General features: G+C 46.6%; 1 protein-coding gene across 1 annotated transcript in view; it reads right to left on the reverse strand.

Moving 5' to 3' along the window:
* Positions 1-6,866: 6,866 nt before the first annotated feature.
* Positions 6,867-22,379, reverse strand: part of Ttn (titin) — a 271,400-nt gene continuing 255,887 nt past the window's right edge. Inside the window, exons 301-314 of the mRNA XM_041639884.1 lie at positions 21,624-21,926; positions 21,045-21,347; positions 20,355-20,939; positions 19,922-20,227; positions 19,504-19,803; positions 18,340-18,915; positions 17,945-18,250; positions 17,067-17,660; positions 11,252-16,944; positions 10,966-11,122; positions 9,527-10,218; positions 9,283-9,436; positions 8,511-8,810; positions 6,867-8,173 (exon numbers count right to left, since the gene is read on the reverse strand). Of these exons, the coding sequence (XP_041495818.1) occupies positions 7,875-8,173; positions 8,511-8,810; positions 9,283-9,436; positions 9,527-10,218; positions 10,966-11,122; positions 11,252-16,944; positions 17,067-17,660; positions 17,945-18,250; positions 18,340-18,915; positions 19,504-19,803; positions 19,922-20,227; positions 20,355-20,939; positions 21,045-21,347; positions 21,624-21,926 (10,568 nt within the window). The 3' untranslated portion in view covers positions 6,867-7,874. The remainder of the gene's footprint in view (positions 8,174-8,510; positions 8,811-9,282; positions 9,437-9,526; positions 10,219-10,965; positions 11,123-11,251; positions 16,945-17,066; positions 17,661-17,944; positions 18,251-18,339; positions 18,916-19,503; positions 19,804-19,921; positions 20,228-20,354; positions 20,940-21,044; positions 21,348-21,623; positions 21,927-22,379) is intronic.

The raw sequence follows: 22,379 nt of genomic DNA on the forward strand, positions 1-22,379 counted from the left end.
TTGTTTCAGTGTTTAGGCCTAAAGGTGAATATACATCAACCATATGTTTATCTTCTATAGCCTATTAGTTTAGATGGTAGCCAAATATTTAGTATTTGATATTTACTAAGCTAAGTCTGAACTTTTCCCTAAGCTTAAAATGATTATGTATATATTAGTATGTTTTTATATAAACTGCTTCTGAGAGTGCATGTCGTTTTAAATAGCAGACGGGTCGTTAGAGCACTCTGTGCAGTGGGCCAGTCTGCTCACCACTGGCATTCTGTGTGCAGTGGGCCAGCCTGCTCACCACTGGCATTCTGTGTGCAGTGGGCCAGCCTGCTCACCACTGGCATTTCATGTGCTCAATTTGGAAAGATTTGGTAATGTAGTAAGTTTTCATATTGAATGAATAGCCAGTTTTCGTTTTTTTTTCTTTCTTTTTCTTTTTAAAAACCATACGGCGGGGAGGGGAGGCGAGAGGGGAGACATGAGACCAAACCATATGAACTTGCAGACCAGGTGCTACTGCTAGTTTTTCAGGTGGGTGTTAGCCCCCTTATGGCGATAGGTTTATAATCAAAGTACTAGAATAAACTTTCGACCTCATAGAAAACTAGGAAATTCCATTTTCTATTGCTTTACCCCAGTAGCCAAATTTGTGAATGATTTTCTTGTAAATATTTTAAAAATAAAATGTAGTCGTTCTTAGCTTACATTCTGCCCCTCCACATAGACACAGACACTAGCAGCAGGAGTTTTGGTAGCCGCTGAAATCGTGACCTTGGCGTTCTTACCTTACATTCTGCCCTCCACATAGACACAGACACTTGCAGCAGGAGCTTTGGTAGCTGCTGAAATCGTGACCTTGGCGTCCTTTGTCCTTGCCTCCTGTACTTGTGCAATGAGTTTTTCAGGGCATATATCTTGATCTGTATGTAGTTGTTGAATTTCTTCTTTTTTCTTTGAAGTTCTTGTTGTGTTGCTCAGACTAAACTTTTGTCTCCTAGACTCCAGGGTTCCTCCTGCCTCCTCTCCAGGTTATCTGGGACTATGGATGACCACCACGGGCCCAGCTTCTGTCAAGGTTTTAATCCATGAATTAGCAGCATGGTGTATATTATGAAGCTTAAAGGAATCTTACATTTTGAGGATGAGTTGTGCCTGACTTTTCTGGATTTTAAGAAGACAGTGAGTCAGGACCCATCCTGTAAGAACTTTGGCTTCTTGGTCATGGATTGTTTTTCTTGCTGAAGTCTAGGGCATGGATATTGACACACGTGGAGACCCTTGACTTCTAAGCCAAATGAGTGCTTGCTTTCTGTTCCTGGTAGCTGTTCCCTCTGTGTCTGCAGAGCTTCCGAGATGAGTGGGATCTTGAGAATTGTCCTGTAAACCTGAATTTTGTTACGTCGTCCTAGCGACGAAACACCGTGACCAGAAGCAATTTGGGGGAGGGAAAGGGTTTATTTAGCTTATGTATGCTTCCATACCACTGTAATTATTGAAGGAAGTCAGGACAGGAGCTCAAACAGAACAGGAACATGGAGGCAGGAGCTGATGTGGAGGCCATGAAGGCATGCTGCTGACTGGCTTGCTTGCTCCCATGCCTTGCTCAGCTTGCTTTCTTACAGAACCCAGGAACACTAGCCCAGGGATGGCACCACCAACCATGGGCTGGACCCTCCCCCATCACTACAGCTGGATCTTATGGAGATATTTTCTCCATTGTGGTTCCCTCCTTTCAGGTGACTCTAGTTTCTGTGAAGTTGACTTAAAACAAGTCAGGACAATTGTGTTGGGTTGTTTCCCCAGTCGGGACCAAGTCCAGAAGTAGATTCTTAGTTTGGAATGGTGTCTATAAGAAACCTCCATTACCATGGCAACACCCTACCATAAACATTCTGAGGACTCTTGGGAGGCCATTCCCTCAAGTCAGCCCTCAGGCAGGACGTTTTGTCAGGATACCTGAGGGCTAGAAAAATGTGTGTTTTGTTTTTACTTTAGGACCCAGTGACCGGTTCTAGAAAACTCTCGCCTTTGCTGCTGCCTGCACCTTGACTACTGGGTCAGGTAAGCGCCCTGTTTCCTGACTCTAGATGCCAGTGGAAATTCAGTGTTTGTGTTTCTAGCCTGAGAGAATGATGGGCTGGCTGTACTGCAAATGAGGCTTTTTAAAAGAATTGTTTTGTTTTGTTTGCTGTTGTCTCTGTTTTAGAACAGTGACCTTTAAAATGGAACAGAGCCCAAGCCCCTTCACCCTAAGCGAGGACTGTCTCTTGCCCTTATGGGCCTGGCTTCTGAAGATCCAGGCCCAGCTCACTGAGTGACTTTGGGCATTGTGCTGGCTAGCTCTTGTCAGCTCACTTAAACTAGAGTCTCCTGGGAAGAGGGTGCCTCAGGTGAGGAATTGCCTCCATTAGGTTGGCCTGTGGCCATAGCTGAGGAGCGTTTTCTTGATTAGTGGATGAGGTAGGAGGACCCAGCTCGCTGTAGGTGGAGCCATCCTTAGGCGTAGGTGGTCCTGGGTTGTTTGAGAAAGCAAGCTGAGAAAGCTACAGCCGCTGGTGGACAGATTGTAATCAGGAACCGTAAGTGAAACAGATCTTTTCTTGCCCGAAGTTGGTTTTGGTCAGTGTTTTATCACCGCGAGCTGCAACAAAAATGTCAGTCACTGGATTTCCGTGGTCTTCCGCTTCCAGCCTTCTCTCTATAGATATCTCTGTTGACTGTGCTCTCCGTAAGGGGACTTTGTTTATATCGACAGAGTGGTTCAGCTTCTTGTGTGCTTGCTAGTCAGCTGGGTCTCCTGTGCCTCCTTCCTCCACTCCAGTGTTCTACGGAGGGAAGTGGGAGTGAGGGGCGGGGATAACTGACTCTCACGGATGTGGATCAAGTGTTGCAGCTGGTTGGGCCGCTAGTAGGGCCTTTATTCCTCACCTGATGAGAACCTCCAGGCTGATGGTGGTGTTTGTGAGCTGGCAGCTGCCAAGGAGAAGCTGACTTCTGTCATACGCAGCAGTTTTAGGAAAGCATTCTGACCTGGGTTTGTCTAAGGCTGTTTGGTACTAAGACTCCCGTGAGGACACTGGAGTTGTCCCCTTTAACTCAAAGAAGTTGTACCTATTTAATCCCTAGCAAGAAACCTTAGCCCTTCAGGCTCCCTTGGTTCTGGAACTCCTGGTTTGGGATGGGCCTTACACAAGGTGTATTAACAGCCTTTCCAAACTGCATAAGAAAAGGGAATTCAGAGCACCAGATCCCTCGTAGGGGTTCCAGGGCACTTCCTCTGCTTCAGGAAGAATCATGTAGGAATTTATCTGTTAGCAGACATCCTGAGGGACGGAGGAAACACTCAGGAACACTCAAAGGCATAAAACCAAGCCTTTGTAATCTGCTTTGGGATGCAGCTTCCTGGAACATCCTATGTCCATGTCCTGTTACCCAGCAGACCGCTTTCTCCCGATGCAAGGAAACTGGACTTTAGTAGTTGGACTTCCTTGTCAGACTTTCTTGAGCCACCAGCCCCCAAATAATGACACAGAGACTTATTATTAATTATGAAAGCTTGGCCTTTATCTTAGGCTTGTTCCCAACTAGCCTTTATGGCTTAAATCAACCAGTTTCTATTAATCTGCGTCTTGCCATGTGGCTTTTTACCTCTCCTTGCTGTTGTGCCTGTGCGCCTAGATTCTTCTCCGGTTTCTCTCTCTCTCCAGAAGTCCAGCCTTTTTTCGCCTGCCTAGCTGTTGACCATTTAGCTCTTTATTAAACCAATCAGGTGTTTTAGGTAAGTTAAAACAGTGGCACATCTTCACACAATGTGATAAAATATCCGGCAACAGACTTCGACAATTCTCATAAAATCATATTTGGTGCTCATATTTCCTTTATCTTCCTAGAGCATAGTCTCAGAACATTTCTTACTGGGTTTGGTGGCCATGGGAATGGTCATCTGACTTTTTATTTGCCCGTTTCTGGTTATCTGCTTCCCTATTGCCTTGTGTGTCTGTTCTATAACCCATTACTATTGGACAGAAAAGACCCATATTTTGAAAGGCTCCATCAAAATGTTTCTATGAAACTGCATTTGCCGGCCGTTTCTACTGTGACAAGTTGAATTTTGACTCTTCTCCAAGATATATTGGATTCTCAACTTTCAGGACTTCTAGATGTGATCTTACTTGAGATAGGGTCTTTGGTGAGAGCGAGTGAAGTTAAGATGGAGCCTAATCCGGCATGGCTGGGGCTCTAAAGGGGAGAAACTGGGAGAGAGGCGTGTATGAGCTGAGAGGCCTGGAGGAAGTCAGGACAAACCTGCACACACGTAATTTTGGAAATCTAGTCTCCAGGTCTGAGTTTCTTTTGTGCAAGCCATTCACTGGTACTTGTTTGCAACAGCCTTAGCAAAACGATGCATTTGTCGGTGAGACCTAGGGTAGCTTCCCTGTCCTCCATGGTGGCCCCTACTTAAGAACTATTGCTAGTAATCTTGGGTGCCATGCTAAGTGCTGCTATAGGAACTTTACTTGTAACTTGCCTAATATTGCCATCAGTATCGAGAGTGCTGTTCCCATCTTATGGATGAGAACACCAAGGGTTGGTGAAGTTCAATAACCAGCCCCAACTTCAACAACTTAGTTAATAGATCCTAGATTTGAGGTTCGCATGCAGGTCACCTCCCACATCTTGAATGCAGACGTGTGATTTCAACATATTTTGCTCAGTGTGTAACCAGGGTGTGGGTTATAAAATAGGAAGAGATAAAGAATGGGCAGGATGAAAGCAGCCAGTAAGGTTTGGGGATTGGATGGACTAGAATCTGGGAGAGCTACACACACACACACACACACACACACACACACACACACACACATTTTCCTGGTCTCTGTTGCTCCCTGTCAATGGGAATGGGGAGAGGGAAGCTAAATCACACTTGGAAATGAAGCAATGGCGCTGAGGGACCAGGGACCATTTCTCATTATTAACGTTGGGAGGGCTGGCAGCAGCAACACCAGCCACCTCGGTGAGAGGCACTGATTGCAGAGGAGCTGAGGACAGAGTCCCGCCTCTGTCTCCCAGAACAGTCTCCTCTTGGTGCTCAGCTGGGAGTTTCCACTGAGGAGAAAAAGGCAGCAGCTCAAGCCTTGGCTTCGGTACCCAACTCCTTCTCATGAGAGCTATGCTGTCCTGCCCTGCTCTCCCCTGTCTTCCCCTACCTTTCCCTGCCCTCCCCTGCCCTAGGCACCCCTAGACCCAGAAGCTGACAGGGCAAATTCAGTCATCGTAGACTGTTGGTGACAAGGAAGCAGGACATTACCTGCACAACACAGCCCGAGTGGTTCACAGGGAATCACTTTTCCCGTCCTGCTCTCACATGAGTGGGGGCACAGTTGCCTGTGGAGGCCAGAGGGTCATCTTAGGTGTCATTTCCTCAGGATCTCTTGGCCCAGGGCACTCTGTCTAGGCTGGGTTGACTGGACTGCCAGCCCCAAGAACCTTCTTGTCCTCCCCTCTCCAGCACTGGGGTTACAAGTCAGTGCTGCCATAGTCAGCTTTTTTTTTGCGGGGGGCTGGGGGAACAAATTCAGATTTTCATGCTTGTCCACGATCTCTACTGGGTTATCTTTCCAGCCCCCATCTGTCTGTCATTTTGAGGTACAACCTGTTGTCTAAAGGAAGATGTGCGGCTGATGCTATTGGATCCCCCAGCTTCCCCAGGATGTGTGTTGGGATCCCTCTCAGGTGAAGCTTATGTGCTGACTGTGCAGCACCCCAGGAAACAGGAAGTCACTTGTTCACCCTCTTCTGCCACCTAGCGTTCCCTCCCAGGTCCCAATGATTACAGTTCCTTGAAGCACCTCAGTAGCACGTGCTCCCTCTGAGGTCAGGTTGGGGTCTCAATGCTGCGTTCTTGTATTGCCTGTGATGTGATCCAAGGGCTTAGCTATGGGAACGCTTAGCTCCTATCCGCAGTTTCCAGCAAGGCAGGCACTCCTGTGAGCAGGGCACATCTCCACTAAGGTGAGCAGCTAACAAGGTCGAGCTCAAGACTGCTGAAGCAAGAACCAGGCCTCCGCCTTCAGGAACTCTGACTTAAACCAGAATAACTCACTGAATAAGTTAATGAAGACCCAAGGTGGTCTATAGAGAATAAAAATTAAAGCACGTTTGCTTCAGTGTGGGGCACTTAGTTAATATTGATGTCACTTAGGCAAGTGATCATCTTTATATGTTTATAATAATTAATTACTCGTAGCTAATTGAAGTGGGCAAGTATAGGTTTTTGTTTTTTTTTTTTTTTTATGGCAAAAGCTATTTGAGTACCAGGTATGTATCAGTTTAAAAAAATGTTTATGGGAATGGTTGCTTTGCCTAAATGTATGTTTGTGTATCCCATGCATGCTTGGTGCCCAAAGAGAGTGTCAGAGCCTCTGGAACTGGAGTTATAGACCATGTGGGTGCTGGGAATTGAACCCCGATCCTCTGGAAGAGCAGCCAGTGTTCTTAGCTGCTAAGTCCTCTCTCCCATCCTACCTAATGTTTTTAAAAGGCCAGAACTAACTGTACCACTTCAGATGTCTAGTCCCAAGATATATTATTTGCTCTGTAGCTATAGGAGTCAATTTAGCTTCCCATGAAACTATTTCTCTTGATAGTTTTAGAAGACAAAGCTTTCATAGATGAATTTATTCTGCGAATTCTCCAGGCTTTTAAAAGGGTATTGTTGGATTCATCCAATGTAGCAATTTAAAAGTTTGCTTTGAGTAAGGTTTAAATGTTGGCTATTCGGAACTTGCAGTTCCTTATCTTGTCTGTGGTAATCCACGTGCTATGTGGAAACTACAATCCCCTCTCCAGCATTGCACAAAAAAAAACCAACCACACATTTTGAGGTGCAGATAGCTTGCTTTATTTTTCCTTTTTATCTCAAGGAGGTCCAACATTTATAACTACCAATTATACCGGCATGAAAAGGACTACATCAAATTGATAATTTGTTTGTGGGCAGTTGGTAGTAATGTTGTTTTAACGACAGCTTCATTTGTTGTTATTATTTTCTTGTTGTTATATTTTGCTGTGGCTCATTGCTTAGTTGCCCAGTTTCAGGTGTAATTTAAATTTAGAACTACCACACGAGGCATTAGCTGCACCTGGGACCTCCAGGAGTTGGCACTGCTCTGGCATGGGAATACATGAATAGCCTGGTGAAACGAGGGGATGGCCAGGAGATGGTACTTTTTCCAGGCTACCCAGGCACTCCTTCTGTCAGAGACAGTGTGAAGTGAGCGAGCAAAGTGTTGGCCGTTACACTTTGCTCTGGTAATACTCGTCATGATAATTTTAAGTGTGACATCATCAGGGAAAATGTAAGACGTTAAAGTGTTGCTTACAGGAGGGTAGGTGCAAACATCACCAATGCCTTACATTTCTGATTCGATAGGTATCAGTGCTCATGTCAGGGACATGCACAGCATCCTCTCTTAGGTGGACAGGACATCTTCAGTGGGGAATTTCTCCACCCACTGAGGCATACTTAGACATCAACAGTATGTTGAGGCACAGAGATTGATTTAAGTACTGGCAGGGTATTCGTTCCATAATCCATAGAAACTTTCTCCTACCAATGGTTAGTTTCATAAGTTACAGTGTAAAATGTCATATAATAAATGGTACAAAACTTTATAACCGTGAATCCGGCTGTATACGGTATGTACATGTCATTAGCAAATATTCTCAGGTATGAAAGGATCGAAATGCCTATTTTTGGAACTGTGAGACTCACTTAGGTGAATACAAAACTACTGAAAAATATTTACAGGTCAGAAAGATTAGTCCATGTGAATCGTTTGTGAGAGATTGTACGTGTGGAGTATTAGAGCCCCCCGGCCCTCTTACATAGAGCGGATATTAATATTCACAGTAGCAGAGTCAGATCCGAATTCATTCCCTAAGCTCAGGGTATAAAGTCCGCCGTCTTGTTTCTGTACGTCCATGATGATCAGGGTTGTCAGGTCGTCTGTGTTTTCGATGTGGAATCTTCCATGCTGGTCTTGGTTCTGGATGGTCCTGCCGCCACAGGACCATGTTATTTCTGGAGTAGGCTCCCCAGTAAAAGCGCAGGCTACTGTGAGCACTTTGCCTTCATCGATGCTGATATCAGACGGGAGAGCTTCAATTTTAGGTGGAATTCCTTGATGGGAGGGATAGCAACAGAAACGTTTTAGGGTGAGAGAAACAAGAAATCCTATTTGTTTTCTAGTGAATTTTGTGCGTGAAAACTGTGGTTCCCAACCTGAAAGTTGCGACCCCACTGGCAAACTTCTATCTCCAAAATTATTTACATTATGATTCATAACAGCAGCAAAGTTATAGTTTTGAAGTAGCGACGGAGATAATGTTATAGTTGGGGTCACCACGTGAAGGACTGTGTTAAAGGGGGGCAGCGTCGGGAAGGTTGAGACCCGCTGCACTAAAGCTATACTGTGCCATGTGGCTTGGCTCCCTCCACCAGGAATTTCATTGCTCACCTCTTCCGCCTGCTCTCAGCATCCTACTGGTGGAGCTTTCCAGATGTGTCATGCTAGATTGCCCCATAAAACTGCTGGAACTCATTTCTACAAGGGACTCTTGCATGGAAGACATGCTTTGGGCAGACATGCTTGCAAACTTCATTTCAGTCATGCTAGCGCTGCTGCTGCTGAAGCTGCTGAAGGACGCCTCCTGCTTAGAGGCAGACATTTGGACGGACTGAGACGAGAAGCTTCCTTGCAAGCTCGCGTCACCACTTGTTCTCAGCACCACCTCTCGGGATGGTTCTTCAACGAGAGCTGTGGAGCATAGCAGATACACAGGGGACAGCAAGGACATCTGGTTATTTGGTGACGTCTGACGCCAGCTTAACGGGACTGAAAACTTAACACCCACGGAAACAACACAATCCAAACAGTTTGCTGTTGAAGCATAAGCGAGTACATATATACATACATTTGTCGAGTGCTAGCAATGCGAAATGATCCTTAAATGTCTAACATTACACGCAGGTGCTAGAAACCACTAGGAGAAAAATGATTAGCCATATATGAGGTAGCTGACACATGGCAGTAGGAAGTTTTACAGGGCTGTGGTAGCTTTACTGCCAACATTTAACTTACCCAAATTCCTGCTTAGAGAATTGAATTATGAGGATTATGTCACCCAAGATGCCCGTCTCTCCTACCCGTAGTCTTTTGAGAATTTTCTGTGCTTGAAACACAAGCAACCCTCACCTCACCCCTCTGAGGTCTTAACAGATGTACTTACGAAGGACTGTCAGGGAAGCTGTGGCCGAACATTGGCCGCGGAAATTTTTGGCCTTAATGGTGTACTTTCCACTGTCGCTTACAGATGCATTTCGGATTTCAAGTGTGTACACATTTCTGGAGCGACTCACGCTGACATTGGAAGAAATGGAAATCTACAAGAGTAGGGAAAAGGCATTAAAGTCTTTACCTGAAGACGTGATATTTTAAATTTCTTTCAATATATATTCATAACTTAAACTTACGGGAAGGTTGTTTTTAAACCACTCAATTTCAGGGGATGGCTCCCCGCTGACCTCGCAAGAAAAGAGAACGTTTTGCCCTTCGTTAACATTTTGAGATCTGGGCTGCGAGATGAAGGCTGGAGCATCAGAGAGTTCTTTGCTCAAGGTCAAGTCGTACTGGCACTTGACGACTCCCTGACTGGTTCTGCCTATGCAGGTGAGGATTCCTTCGTCTCTCTGACTGGCTTGCTTGATGGTGAGGGTTTGGTCACTGCCAGATACTCCGTATCTGTATTCCTCCGAGTTAGTAAGCTCAACGCCATTCAGCACCCATTTCACATCGGTGGCGCCAGCAATGTTGGCTTTCAGAGTCACCCTCTGGCCATCGGTTATGCTCATCTGAGTAGACAGCGCTTTGATCTCGGCGTGAGTTTTGACTTCTTCTGATGCCTGTGAGGTTTTGGTGACTTCTTCGTGGACAATAGATTTTTCTAGGGAGGCTGCCTCTGATCTCTTGACCTCCTCAGAAATCAGAACTTTGGATGTCTCCTCCTTGATGGCCAACTTCTCATGAGATTTTACCTCTGACATCTTGATTTCTTCAGAAGCGAGGGATTTTTGAGAAATTTCCTCTTGGATGCTTGCTTTCTTCTGAGATGTAACTTCAGAGGTCTTCTGGGTAGATACTTTCTGTGCCTCAGTATCTTTTACAGCTAAAAAAAAGGAAACCTCTGTAAGTAGACATATTTGGAAAGTGACCTCCCTCTCTGCGTTTGTAGATTCTACTGTGATGTGCATTCAGAAGCAAATGCTAGCTTCCGTGTGCGACTGTAGGAAGTGGTCACATACAACTTTTGAGATTGCTGCCATGGTTCCTTAAACTAGACTAAGTTGAGGATGATTTTTATGACTGAGGGGACATGTCTGGAACAGGGGAGGCAGAGGTTTAGAAGTACGGACTTTGGAGATTTTGAGCAACTGAAAAGCTATCTTATAAAAGATTGAGGTGTCTAATTTTAACTGGGATAGGAGTGTAGCTCATTCCCCAACTTTGTGCTCCTTGTAAAATGGCAAGCATCAAAGTTTAAAGAGAAACTAACAGTTTATATATTCACTCAATTTTACTTATCTTATTTTTTGAGGCAGGGCTTCATATAGACTAAACTGACTTCAGAGTCACTGTATAACTGAGGCTGACCTTGAACTCCTTACTCACCTGCCCTAACCCAGGGCCTTGATTATAGGCGAGAGGTACTAGACTTACCCGACTTTATTCTTAAATATCCCCGAGAGCAGAGTAAGATCTGTGGAATCTCACAGAGCACCACACGTAATCAGGCACGCCTTTTATGCTGATACAGGGGCATCTATTAACTGTAAATCTGGTGTGTGCTGTGTGTTGGATACTGTTTTAACCGTGTTCTCTAGTACACATTAGTTAGGAATGAAACTCCACCCACCTTTTACTGTAAGCTTGCAGCTGGAGGACACAGATCCAGCAGAATTTGTAACTGTGCAGGCATAAAGTCCGCTGTCAGAAGCCTCGGTCTTGAGGATTTCCAGGGTGAATCCTTCTTTGTCTTTGGAGAGTTTGTATTTGCCATCTTGTGCGAGAGCCTGTGGAAAGCAAGTGGTTGGAGTTTTAGAGCATGGTTTACCATGGAACTTTCTTTATGAGTCGGGGATGAGTGGGGAGACATGAGATTTTTCTAGAAAACAGTTAAGGGGCATTTTAGAACTTGTTACCTTTCCATCCTTTGTCCAGGTGACAGTTGGCTGGGGCTCTCCATTAACTTTGACTGTAATTTTCGCAGTACTGTCTGAAGAAATGGTTGTATCCTGCAACCCAGTAACAATTACTGGCTTTGAGGAAATTGATTCAGGAGCTTTTGGTTCCTGTTTCTTGGCTTCTGTTGACTCAGCAGTTTTCTGGGCCGACTTCTTGGCTTCTGTTGACTCAGTTTTCTGAGCTGGTTTCTTGGCTTCCATTGACTCAGCAGTTTTCTGAGTGGATTTCTTAGTTTCTGATATGCTCGACACCTGCTCATGAATGCTCTTGAAAGACTGTCCAGTAAACTGGAAGCTGGTTTTGGAAGTTCCTCCTTCACCAGCGACCTCACAGACATACTCTCCGCAATCAGACTCGCTAAGGTGATGAATTTTGAGTTCGTAGGTACCGTCCGCTGAGTAATGAAACTGGAAATGCCCATTTTCCTTGAGTTTCTTGCCGTCTTTATACCAGGTGACCTCTTTTGCACACAGAGCGCTACTTTCAACCGCACAGGTCAGCTTTGCAATATCTTTAGATGCCTCTGCTTTCAGGGACTGAGTTATCTTCGGTGGAGCCGAGGCTGGAAGCTGTTGAGTCTTCTCTGCCGGTGTCGGTTTTGTCTCGGTGGTAGGTGACACAGCTTTCGGGAGAGAAGTCACTGGCTCTGGAGATTTGACTCTCTTGGGAGACTTCACTGTTTCTGGGGACTTCACTCGAGGCTCGGGGGACTTGACTCTGGGTGGTGACGTCACGGTCTTTTCCGGAACCCTAGCCTTTTGCACGGTCAGCGTGAACTGGGCTTCCTGCTTTCCATCGCTGTTTTCGACCACCACACTGTAGCTGCCCTCGTCGGAAGCCTGCACGGAAGTGATCTCAAAGGTCGATTTGTACTTGGTGGTGGTCACTTGGTGGCGCGGAGAAGTACTTATCACTTGGCCTCCACGCAGCCAGGTCACGGTTGGTACCGGTTCCCCATCTGTATCGCAAGAAAACCTTGCAGGCTCGCCTTCATAGACAGTTATGGACCGTGGTTTCGTTAAGATTCTTGCTGCCAATGTCGTCTTCATCTTTCTCACTGTGGATTTTTCTTCGAGTGACTTTTGCTCCGATGCGGCGCTTTTCATTTCTGCAGCTGCATAATGCTCATAGGAAGAGAGGCTTTCTCTTGTCTCCGTCATTTGTGACTTCACTTCCCTGACTGAAGAGGCCGCTTCCATCTCTGATGTCCTCTTAAATGACGAAACTGCATAGGCCTCTGTTTTTGTCAGTTCGGGGAAGACTGACTTGGGGACTTCCTCATCCCTGCGACGGGATGCATAGGTGGTGTAATCACCCCCCGTGACGTCCAGGGTTGCATAGTCAGATGCTTCACCTTTGTAGTTGGTGCACACGGCCCGGTAGGTGCCGCTGTCCTCAGTTTGACAGTCCAGAATCTCCAAGGTCAGGACTCCACTCGTGTTGGTGTAATGAATCTTATCGCTCTCTTGGAGTTCAATGCCATTGTGGTACCATCTGACCTCAGCAGTTGGCTTAGACTGAACATTTAAGATGAAGCGCGTATTTTGGCCACACGGCACCCTATGGGAGCGCATCCGCAGGGTGATTCGAGGGGCATGATCCAGGGTGAAAGGCTGCTGACTCAGAACTTCGTACTTCCTTTCTGATGTCTTCTGCGTCTTTAAGGCGGCTTTCATGGACTCGTACCTAGAGAAGATGTCAAACCTTGCAGACCTCTCGAATCTGGAGAGGGACCGCTCACTAGACACAGGGCTAGGAGAACGCGGGCGCGTCCTCTCTGGTGTGGGAGATCTTCTTTCTGTCTCATCTTCGTAGCCCTCAACAGGTTGTGGATGGGATCGGATCAGCTCGGACACTGGTCTCATTAACTCAATGTAAGTTGGAGACAAGGAGCGTCGTCGTCTCAGTAGTCTGGACACAGATGAAGACGATTCTCTTTGAGTCCGTCTTGAGAGTTCATATTCCTCTTCAATTTCTGTTATCTCTGTCACTTGCCTCTGTCGCTTTGATTTCTTTTTAGACTTTTCTTCTTTTGACATGTAGTCAAGCTCACTTTTGTATTCTGAGAGGCGCTGGGTGGTTGTCACTGGCCGCAGCAGCTCCTCTTCCTCCTTCTCGGCCATGATCCTCTGCCGTAGCTTTGGCTGCCTGTATGAGGCCTGGGCATGCCGTTCCCGCAGCTCTGCGTAACTGGTGCTGGTTTCCTCCTTTGTTGGGATGTGGTAGGTCGAGTACCGGAAGTCTCTTCTCCTGTCTTCCACTTTGACTTGAGCTGCAGGAGAAGAATACCGCAGGCTAGAAAGCTCAAAGCGCGGAGGGCTTCGGCTGGGGGGTGAAGCCGAGAAGCCCAGCTCCAGCTCCTCCTCGAGACGCAGCCTCTCTTCCTCTGTTCTTTTCATTGCCAGGTAGTCATCAATAGGGAGGAGTAGCTCCTCATCCGACATGTCACCCAGAGAGCGTCTCCTGCGTCTGTGGTAATAAACATCATAACCAGGAGACGGAGTACGTCGGCGGGCTGGCCTCACCATTTCCAGATCATCTTGGGATAGTTTGGGGATCCTCCATTTGGGTCGGTATTGATCTGTAATTCGGGGAAGAGGCGTCACGTAGAACTGCTCCCATCTTGAAAGGCGGATGCGCTTGGGTCTTTTCTGGACAACCCTGTCAATTTTCCCGGGCATTTCGTATTGATCCCGGATCTTCTTATACCACTTCATGTCAGACATAGGCACGAACTGCTTGATGCGTTGGTCTTCTTCTACTGTGGCTTGTTTGTGCCTGCGGGGCTCTGGGACTTCATAAGGCATGCGGAATTTTCTCTCCTCCTTCTTTTCCTCTGTCTGAAGTCGGTATTCTCCCTTGACCGTCTTGGTGCTCACCGCCGGTTTGTAAAGGATGGCAGCTTCTCTCAGAGCCTCTTGGGCTACGGGAGTCAGCGGCACGGTTTCCGTTCCAGAAAGAATCTCCGCCATCCTCAGTGTTTTGTCAATCTGTTTTTGGACGTGCCGCTCTCGTTCCTCCTTACTCTGGAATTCTTGCTTGACGTATCGCAACCGCTCCACTTGGAGGTGAGCCTGGCAGCTGGTGGATCCAGCTGTGTTTGTGGCTGTGACTCTGTAATACCCCGTGTCTTCAGGCAAAGTGTCCCTGATGTGCAAGGCATAGTAATCTAAGCCTTCATGGACAATTTCAATGTGGGGTCCGAGGGACAGTGGCTGACCATCCTTCTCCCATTTTAATGTTGGGGCGGGTATGCCCGACACTCTTATCTCAAAGCAGACGCTTTGGCCCTCCTGGCATTCGGCATTTGCCAGGAGCCGCTTGAACATGGGCCTGAGGTTGGTGTCTGTCGGAGGTGGGTGTAGAGTGACCGTCAGCTTTGCTTTGCAGCTGTCTTCGCCGTATTTGTTCCTGGCCACCACAGTGTATTCGGCGTCATCCTCTGTGGTGACGTTGTTGATCGTTAGCTGATAGAGACCCTTGTCAGACTCGAATGTGTATTTCTTTTCGTCCTCACCTGGCTTGATTTTCTGACCTGACTTATACCACGTCACGCGAGGTTCTGGGTGGACAGTTATAGTTACTCCAAACCGGACGCTCTCACCCACGTAGGCCGTCTTGTTATAGAGAGGCAGGGTAAATTCTGGTGGCCGTTCCAGGAGCCGCATGGCATCCGTCCTGCGCTTGACTTTCTTGGTCCTCCGGCAGTAGTAGTCATACACTTCCCTCACGCCTTTAACGAACAGCTCTGCATAGGAGCTGTCTTCACCGTAGTCGTTGACCACTTTGCATCTGTAGGTCCCGTCGTCGAATTTGGTGATGTCTTTGACGTACATGGTGGCCACTCCATCTTCATAGGTAATTTCATATTTCTCGCTGTTTTCCAGCTGTCTCACGCCAAAGTACCACGTCACCTGGGTAGACTGGTCATAGTTTTCGATTTTGCATACGTATTTGACATATCCCCCTTCCTCGCCAACGGCATGCATTATCTGCCCTGAGACGGGACCGATCTCGATGGAAGCCACTTTAACTTTGGCCACGCTCACTCCCCTCTGGGACCGAATTGCCCCACCACAGGAGATCCGGGCTGCTGACACAACCATATTGAGGTCCTTCTTTATCAGGGTATGGTAGTAGCGCCGGTGTTTCAGTGTCCTGATGACTTTAGTACTGACTCTGTCTATCTTTTGCTTCAGCCATGGGTGCTGCAGTGCCTCGGACGCAGTCATGCGAGATTTTCTCTCTTTTACCAACAGCCGGTCGACAAAATCCATGGCTTCCAGGCTAATGTCTTTGAATGCTTCTTCATCAAAAGTATATTCTGCATTCATGATGTTCTCAATCATCTGTTGGTTGGTTTCAGCCAAAAATGGGTTGATTCCGCTCAGCAGCACATACACCAGCGTACCCAGGGACCACATGTCTGTGGCAGTACTGACAACGTCATGCTGGTGGACTTCAGGGGCATAGTATTCAGGGGCTGTGAACAGAAGCCGGAAGTTGTCTCCTGGCTTTAGCTGACGCGCTTGACCAAATTCTATTAGTTTGATAGTGGAGTTCTTTCTTGTCTGATAAATGATATTTTCTGGTCGAATGTCAAAGTTGCCAATATTCTGACTGTGCAAGAACTCCAGCGCTTCGCAGACTTGGCGGACGTAGCTTACAATTTCTCTTTCATTCAGCTCAAAGGCGCTTGTGTTGATGCGTTCAAATATGTCGAGTCCTGATATAAATTCGAAGATCATAACCAGTTCTTCCATGCTTTCAAATGACTCGTGGAGGTATAAGATGTTTCTGTGCCTAGCAATGTTTAGAATGGAAATCTCTTTCTTGACCAAAACCTGATCAGTCCCTTTGACTTTAACGAATTTGGCCATGAATGTCTTCTTCGAGGATGTTTCAACACAGCGGTGGACAATTCCAAACTCACCACGTCCAAGGTCTTCAGCTATCATGTATTTCTCATAGAGCTCCTTAGTTTTAGAGTGCGATGCTTTCGTCATGGTGACCTCCCTGGTTTCATCCACCTCGTCATCGTAATTCATGGCTCTGGCCTTGTCTTCCTTGGTAACGGTTGGTTCTGAGGGCTCCGAAGGCTTGCTCAGGCCAAATTTATTTTCAGCTATCACTCGGAACTGATAACTCGTTTTTCCAAATAAGTTGATCACAGTATAACGTGTTTCTCGGGCCTGTCCCACGCGGAGCCATCTTTCTGCGGTAGTCGCGCATTTTTCAACAATGTAGTTGGTGACCTTGCTACCACCATCAGAAGCTGGCTCCGTCCAAGTTAAGTTGACAGAATCTCGCGAGACATCACTAACTTTGACGCCCCTGGGAGGGTCAGGAACGTCAGCCACATCTAGTTCAACTGTCTTTTGATCGATTCCAAACCTGTTTTTAGCGCAGACGACATAGAAGCCGGCATCTTTTCTCTCCACTCCGTTGGGGAAGACGAGTGAGGTGAAGGATCTCGTGACAATCACTTGGTAGTGGCCATTATTATCGATGAGGTCTTGTCCTTTCTGCCAGGTGATCACGGGATCTGGTTTGCCGCTGAAGGGAATCTTGATGCTGATCACGTCTCCTCGGAGAGCATGAACTGCTCCCATGCCTTCAAGGGTTTTGGGCAGGTGTATCTTCGCCGGAACTAAATCAAGGCAAAAGAATAAAGAACATGATTTAGTAAGACTTAATAATACTCTGCCCCACACAACTTTTTTAACAATAGCTTGTCTGACACCAAACTGGTGTCCATGAGTTTGTTTTTACCTTCCACTTCCAAGGAGGCGGTGCCAGACACGGATCCCCCTTGGTTGGTGGCTCTGACTTGGTAAACTGTGGCATCGTCGTCTGTGACGCTGGCAATGATGAGCTGGTGGTAACCCCCCTTAAACTCCTGAATTCTGTACTTGAGCCCATCGGCAATGATCTCTTTGCCTTGTCTGTACCATTTCACAATGGGCTTTGGATGACCGGTCACCTTGCAGACCAAAGTGGCATTGCTCTGATAGCGGACATTCAGGTTTCTCAGCTCCTCCTTGAAGTGTGGAGCCTGAATCGGGACGTCGGATTTCGGGGTGACCGGCTCTGAAATCTCGCTCCATTCGCTCTCTCCACCCAGGTTTTCACATTTGACGCGGAACTCATACTCAAGACCTTCAATAAGGTTTTGCACGGAGAAGACGGTTTCTCGGATTTCTTCCGTGGTCACCGCAATCCACTTGTTTTGCTTCTTCTCACGCTTCTCAAGGTAGTAGTTCCTGATCTTTGCACCTCCGTCGCTCGCGGGTGGCTTCCAAGCCACAACACAAGAATCCTTGGTGACAGCAGTGATGGTTGGTCTACCAGGAACACTCGGCTTTTCTGTTAAAAAATAGAAAGATTTGTCAGGTTTAAAACAGCTATTGTTTTAAATCCCATTTTAAATAATTCCTCCAATGTTCTGTGCAGCTACAATGAAGGGAATAGAATAGTATACACACGTTCGCCTTTAAGATATAGGAACATCCAATTCCAGTGAAAGAAAGACAGTAGACTTTACCCCTGGGTCTTCAGTTTCCTCTCCAACTTTATTTCTGCTCAAACGATTTAATGGGGACAAACTTTTACCACCCAGCTAGAAGAGCTAGAGGCCGGGTCGTGCTTACCAAATGGACTCTTGATGATCACAATGGAGGCCACCTCTAGTGGCTCACTGATGCCAAAGGTGTTCTGAGCTGAGACCCGGAAATAATAGCCGGCGTTTTCTGTGAGGTTCACAATTCTACAGGTTGTCACGGAGATGGCTGAAGACACCAATTGCCATTCAGCCCCTTCCTTGGCCTCACATTTCTCCACCACGTAATTGGTGATCCAGGAGCCGCCGTCATCAGCAGGCGGCTTCCAGCTGATGACCACAGAGTTCTTCAGGAGTGCCTCGATCACAATCGGTCCCGTGGGTTTGTCTGGTTTATCTGTTGAGAGAAGGCACATTGTAGTGGGTCTCACCGTGTGCTTCTTACTACCTTGGGAAAGAAAGTTATCAAAAGCAAGCGCTACGTACCTTGTATTTCCACATCCAGGGTTGCGTCAACTGTCCCAAAGGCATTGCTGAGCTGAACCTTGTATTTGCCAGCGTGGGCCTTACGTTGGACGTTCTTCATGACCAGATGGGTGTAGTGCTCAGTGTTTTCAATTGTAATGTTTTCTGAGTTCTGCAGAAGTTTCTGGCCATGGAACCACGTCATGGCAGGTACTGGGCGACCGATGTACATAACGTGGAGCCGAAGTGTAGAGCCCACCGCGCCGTAATACTTCTCTTTCAGTGGGTAACCGGGGTGGAACTGCGGGGCTGCTTGGAGAAGCAGCTTACTGCTGGTTTCCACTTCTCCAACTTCGTTTGTAGCCACGCAGGTGTAGACGCCTTCGTCTTCTTGTTCTTCCGTCATTACCGTCAGTGTATGCGTGCGCCCATCTGATGACATTTTGTACTTGCGGCTCTGGATGAGCTCTTTACCAAACCGGAACCATTTAATGTCAGGGAGGGGCCTTCCCACTATCTGGCATGAGAGCTGAGCAGCTTCGCCTAATTTGGTGGTCACATCGGCCATTTCTTTGCGCACTCCCGGGGCTTCTCCAGCTGCACATGGTGAAAGATGATGTGAAATGCATCATTACTACTGAATGTGTGATCTGTGCACATCAGCAACGGATCATCCTATTGATTAGCACTGTAATAGATGCTATGATGTACATCAATGGTTCCTATAAGCTAGTTTTCTAGGATAAGGTGGAAAGTGGGGGTTCAGCGAGCACATCATCCTATTGTATCATACTGGCACATTTTTTATACTGGTTGGGAGGGCATTAAGGGTGTATCATGAGGTTTGGAGGGAGTAAGAACTCTCGGGACAAGCTTACAGTTTTCTTGCCCCGATTTAGATTTAGGCACATGATGCATGCTTGTTAACCTAACAAAACCAAAAAGCTGATTGCATCAGAGGGAGAAACTGTTGCAGAAAAATGCCTAGTTTGTCCTCCCTAACATCTCCTGCTGGCATTTTGTAGCCAGGGTGGCTTCTGGTCAGATTGATCAGCTAATCCATATGTACCCATCAAAGTGCTCGATTTAACTCTATTCGCCAATAAAGGCTGTCAGTTTAGCTGGGAATAGACAGAGTTAGTTTCACCAGGTTCCGTTTCTAACAGAGAGCAGTAGGCTACTTACATGTTAGCTTAGTCTTTACAGACATAGCCGTTCTCCGGGGTCGGCTGAGCCCAGTCTCATTCTCGGCGAAGACTCTGAACTCGTACTCAGTAGCCTCTAGCAAACCCCCGATGGTGAACTGCCTGTCCTTGATCCGCTCCTTGTTACTCTTCTTCCAGGAACTGTCCCCGGACTGTCTATATTCCACCCAGTAGCCAAGGATTTCTTTGCCACCGTCACACTCAGGTTTCTCCCACTGGAGAGTGACACTGTCTTTGGATATCGAAAGAATCTCAAGTTCTCCTGGTTGGCTCGGCTTGTCTGAATAAGATAATTGAGAAAAGAATTAGATGTACTGGCAGTAAAAAAAAAAAAAGGCAGGGACAAAAACTGACTTGCTTCTTTGGTTTTTCTTCCCCTTTGGAAACACTTTACTCACCAAAGGGATCTTTACAAACAACTGGCTCAGAAGCAGGGCTGGTCTCACTAAGGCCCACGTCGTTCTGTGCGATGATACGGAACTGATACTCGGCATCAGGAACGAGGCCGGTGACTGTGTACATGGTGGTGGTGATCTGGGTTTTGTTATGTCTCACCCACTTGTCAGTGGATGTCTCCTTGCGTTCAATGTAGTAGCCTGTGACCCGAGATCCGCCGTCATCTTTAGGCCGAGACCAGGACAGGCTAACGGAACTTTTGGTGACATCAAGTACTTCAGGAGGATTGCTTGGTGGTTCCGGTGGATCTGTAAGTGCAAGTGAGAAGTAGACACGCTCAGAGTGCGATCTCAGATCTCGTGAGCTGTTGCTAGCTTTAAGAAATGGATGCCTACAAACCAACTTTTATAATGTAGTGGTTGAAAGATCACTTACTCAGTGGTGTTTTGGGTATGACTGGCTCCTCGGATTTCAGGGGTTTGCTTATGCCGAACTGGTTTTCTGCCGAGACACGGAAATGGTATTCCACATTCTCTTTGAGGCCTTTTACCACCAGAGATGTGCCTCGGACTCTGGAGTCAATGGTATACCAGGCGGCCTTTGGTACCTCCCTTCTCTCAAGGATGTAGCCCAAGATGTCAGCGCCACCGTCATCAGCGGGAGGTCTCCAGCTGACCCTTACAGAGCGAGCTTGTATGTCATCATACTCCAGTGGCCCTTCTGGGGTGTTGGGGCTGCCTATCACCTTGACCTTGATGTACACGGTCTTCTTGCCACATTTGTTCTCCAGAACCAAGTCATACGTTCCAGAATCATCTCTGTCTGCTTCTTTGATCACAAGCTCAGTGTGTGTTTCAGATGTTGCAATCATGGCACGCTTGCTAATATCTTGACCTTCCTTGGTCCATTTACATATTGGGAATGGTTTTCCTTTAATTGGTATGGTAAGTCTGATGACTCCACCTTGTCGAACAAAGACACCTTCCTGGTATCTTTCATCAAGTTCATAGTCAGGGTATTCTGAGGAAAAACAAAGGATGACAATTTAATTTTTTTTTCTAAATTGAGGAGTAGGAACAAGTTATAAGGCATTCACAGCAGCAAGTAAACACTCAAGTATCTTACCAAGCATCTCTGTGACTTTGACTGTTCCTGGTACCTCAGCAGGTTCCCCAGGTCCGCCAGCGTTACAAGCTAGGACACGGAATCTATATTCAGCGCCCTGAGGTAGGTGTGTTAGGGTGTATTCCCGAATCTTGGTTGGGGTGGTGTTACATTTGGTCCATTCGCGTTGATCGACTTTTTGCATTTCAATCAAGTATCCCGTGACTTTAGATCCGCCTTCATCTTCTGGAACACTCCAGGCCAGGGAGACTGATGTCCTTGTTGTATCTGTAACTCTGGGATTTTGTGGCTTTCCTGGTGGAGCTGGGAAGAGCAAGGATAAGGAGTGTACTTGTTAGATTTGCTGCAAGCTGACAGATAACTGTGTCGTCTAACAAATACAGTGTGTGGTTGAAATACAGCCTGCTAGCAATTTTATTTTCCACGTTTTTTTTTGTATTCTATATTCTGTAGCTTTGTTGTAGTGGTAATTCCAAATCTGTTTTCCTCAGAACTCATAGAACTCCATACTTCAGAAAATTGAGTTCCAACACATAAAATCCTATCTCAATAAACATGGCTTATACAAAATATATTTACCGATTGGATCCATGGCAACGATGGGTTTGGAAGGACGACTTGGCTTTCCAGTCCCTCTTGCATTAATAGCTGTAATACGGTGCTCATATTCTAAGCCTTCAATTAGGCCAGTGGAGCGGTACCTTGTCATGGTCACCGGTACTTTATTGACACGGACCCATCGGTCCGCCCTTACTTCTTTACGCTCCACAATATAGCCGGTCACTTGGGAGCCACCGTCATCCTCAGGTGGATACCAAGTAAGTGTCATGCCATCACGGGAGACGTCAAATATCTGTAATGTCTCTGGAGGTCCAGGAATACCTGTAGCAAGACAGAGAAAAAATGAAATATGACAACATGAACAAAGAAATCCTGTTTATCTGTATTATAGTTTTAGTTGGTATTTTAGGTGGTAGGAAAGGCAAATGACCATTTCCACAGTGCCTTCACTTTTGTGGGTTTTTTGTTTTTCCATTTTTGCTGTATCTTCTTTTCTTCAATCTTATAACTATTAGGCATATATTTTATGCTTTCTCCTGTATGTTTATCTCTAGTTCCTCCCTTGCTTGTGTTTTCTCTTCCTCTCTTTTTTCTCAGTCTCCTTTTGCTTTTCGACTTCGTCAACCAAGTAAAGAAGCTCAGAAAATCTACCTCTGTTGAAAGCTGCCAAGCAAGGCTGCTAAGAAGCCTTAGGAAAACCCAGAGGCCAATTTTACAGGTTGTTTTTCTTCACACTGGGACTAAATTCAGAGTCAGATACAGGGGAAGTGCTGG

The sequence above is a fragment of the Microtus oregoni genome, unplaced genomic scaffold, assembly GCF_018167655.1.
Source record: "Microtus oregoni isolate MIOR12 unplaced genomic scaffold, Mior012 000060F_ref0000265, whole genome shotgun sequence".
In the NCBI taxonomy this organism is placed as follows: domain Eukaryota; kingdom Metazoa; phylum Chordata; class Mammalia; order Rodentia; family Cricetidae; genus Microtus; species Microtus oregoni.